Source organism: Lytechinus pictus, unplaced genomic scaffold, assembly GCF_037042905.1.
Source record: "Lytechinus pictus isolate F3 Inbred unplaced genomic scaffold, Lp3.0 scaffold_20, whole genome shotgun sequence".
NCBI lineage: Eukaryota > Metazoa > Echinodermata > Echinoidea > Temnopleuroida > Toxopneustidae > Lytechinus > Lytechinus pictus.
The window spans coordinates 8,197,597-8,199,555 of NW_026974141.1; the positions used below are offsets into that span (position 1 = coordinate 8,197,597).

Consider the following 1,959-nt stretch of genomic DNA (forward strand, 5'->3'; position numbering starts at 1 on the left):
CACGTGAGGAGGGTTTTTATTGTAGGAGAAGTGTCTTTATGAAGTCTTGCCCTTGCATAAATTCTACTGCAGTCTGTCCGTTTGGGTTCAGGGTGGTTTTCATCCAAAGCAGTGTCTATTCTCTAAGCAGGAGTGGTAGATTCTGTGATATCGATTCTAGGGGCGTTCCACAAAGAGTTGAGTCTGACTAAAGATTGCACTTGAATTCACCGCCAGTAGCGTGTGGTATACAATGCATCATTGTATGGGTGGGATCACCCTCATGTACTGCAATGTTCTTTATCTCTCAAGCTTATTCTGCAGATCAGGTATAAAACTGCTACTAATTATATACCAAGCATCATATTTCTTCAGACAATTTCATAGGATTGGGTTCTAATTTTCCTCTGATTTTTTCCACTCAGGCAATAGAGCACTGACAGCAGCATCAATAAGATTGCAAGAGCACCACAGACAATCCGCGGCACCATGGGCGACGTCGACGCATGCGAAGTGGAGAGCGGGAAGCAGGAGTACACTCTAAGGCCACGGAACCGGGACTGGAAGGAGAGGACCAAGGTCTGGTTCAAGCGGAACCTCCTGATCATCTTCACGGTAGTGTCAGTATTTGTTGGAGTCTTCCTGGGGATGGGGCTAAGGGCGGCAGAACCTTCTAAAGATGCCATCCTTCTGATTGGATTCCCAGGGGATGTCCTCATGAGGCTCCTGAAGATGCTCATCCTACCCCTCATCGTCTCCAGCTTGATTACAGGTGGGTTTTGTTTTTTCCAGAACCTGTTGAACACGATTTGTTTTCATTATAGTACACTTTACTTGCACTCTTGCCCAAAATATTTTGTGGGATGTTCTCAGAAAATGTTGCGATTCATTATCCCAGACATCTTTTGGCCTGTAGCCTTGCAATCCCTAAATGCATTTTGGTTGAGGAATAACATGAAGGGATTGCCATTGCTCTTATCTGCTTGATGGCAAGTGATTGTTTGAGCTTGAGAATTCAAACAAGTTTGTATAACATTCATAACATGAATAATCATTCGTAATCTGCATTTACATTCAGATGTATAATGCATGGTTTCTGTTACGTTTGTTTAAGCAATAATGGATAAATGGCCATTACAACATATTTGTGCTTGATGAGTCTCTCAGGCATTTTCGGAATCTACCACTTCTTGACTGAGAAAGATCCTACTTATTCCTTCATGATGATGAGGGTCAAGAGGAAGAGTTACTTTTTCGGATGGATCAATTACTGAAATTTGATTTTTAAGCCCAAGCTATTTTGGCTCATTACCGAGGATCGTCACTATCAACATATCGTGGTCTTGAGGTAAATGCTAATAAGGGACAAATGTACTCTTTAATGTCTTCGTCATCTACACCCTATCCAGGTCTGACCGGTCTTGACGCCAGATCGAGTGGAAAGTTGGGCGGGAGGGCGCTGTTGTACTACTTCTGCACGACCTGCATCGCTGTCATCATTGGAATTATCCTGGTGGTCGCCATCCGCCCCGGGAGAGAGAACATCAAGAAGAACCTCGGAGACGGTAACCAAGTGAAGGAGCTAACGACCTTAGATGCATTCCTCGACCTCCTCAGGTAAGAATATCCCAGGCTGTGTTACATGAATATTAGCGAAGAGGGACCAAAGCTTGATTTTATCTAACATTGGAAGGTAAGCAAGAGGATCTTAAAATTGCTTTCTTCCCAGACCTTTAGAATATGAATCATTTGGGTGATTTATTCAGGTGTTAAGAGTTCAATAGACACAAACTCAGAGGCCTGGGCCCTGTCTTACAAAGAGTTACGATTGATCCGATCAATCGTAACTATGGAAAGCCAGCAATGTCAACATCTAGAATACATGTTTGTCTTTGTTTTCAAAGGACATTGAGCAAATTTCCAAAGGAAAAAAATATGACATTGATGGATTTCCATATACTTGAGATTGATCGGATCAAT

At 42.7% G+C, this 1,959-nt stretch overlaps 1 protein-coding gene across 1 annotated transcript; it reads left to right on the forward strand.

Annotated features, from left to right (window-relative positions):
• Positions 1-404: 404 nt before the first annotated feature.
• LOC135157954 (excitatory amino acid transporter 2-like) lies at positions 405-1,600 on the forward strand. Its single transcript, XM_064115160.1, has 2 exons — positions 405-751; positions 1,389-1,600. Exons 1-2 carry the CDS (start codon positions 469-471, stop codon positions 1,598-1,600), a joined length of 495 nt encoding a protein of 164 aa, XP_063971230.1. The 5' UTR covers positions 405-468.
• The last annotated feature ends 359 nt before the right edge of the window (positions 1,601-1,959 follow it).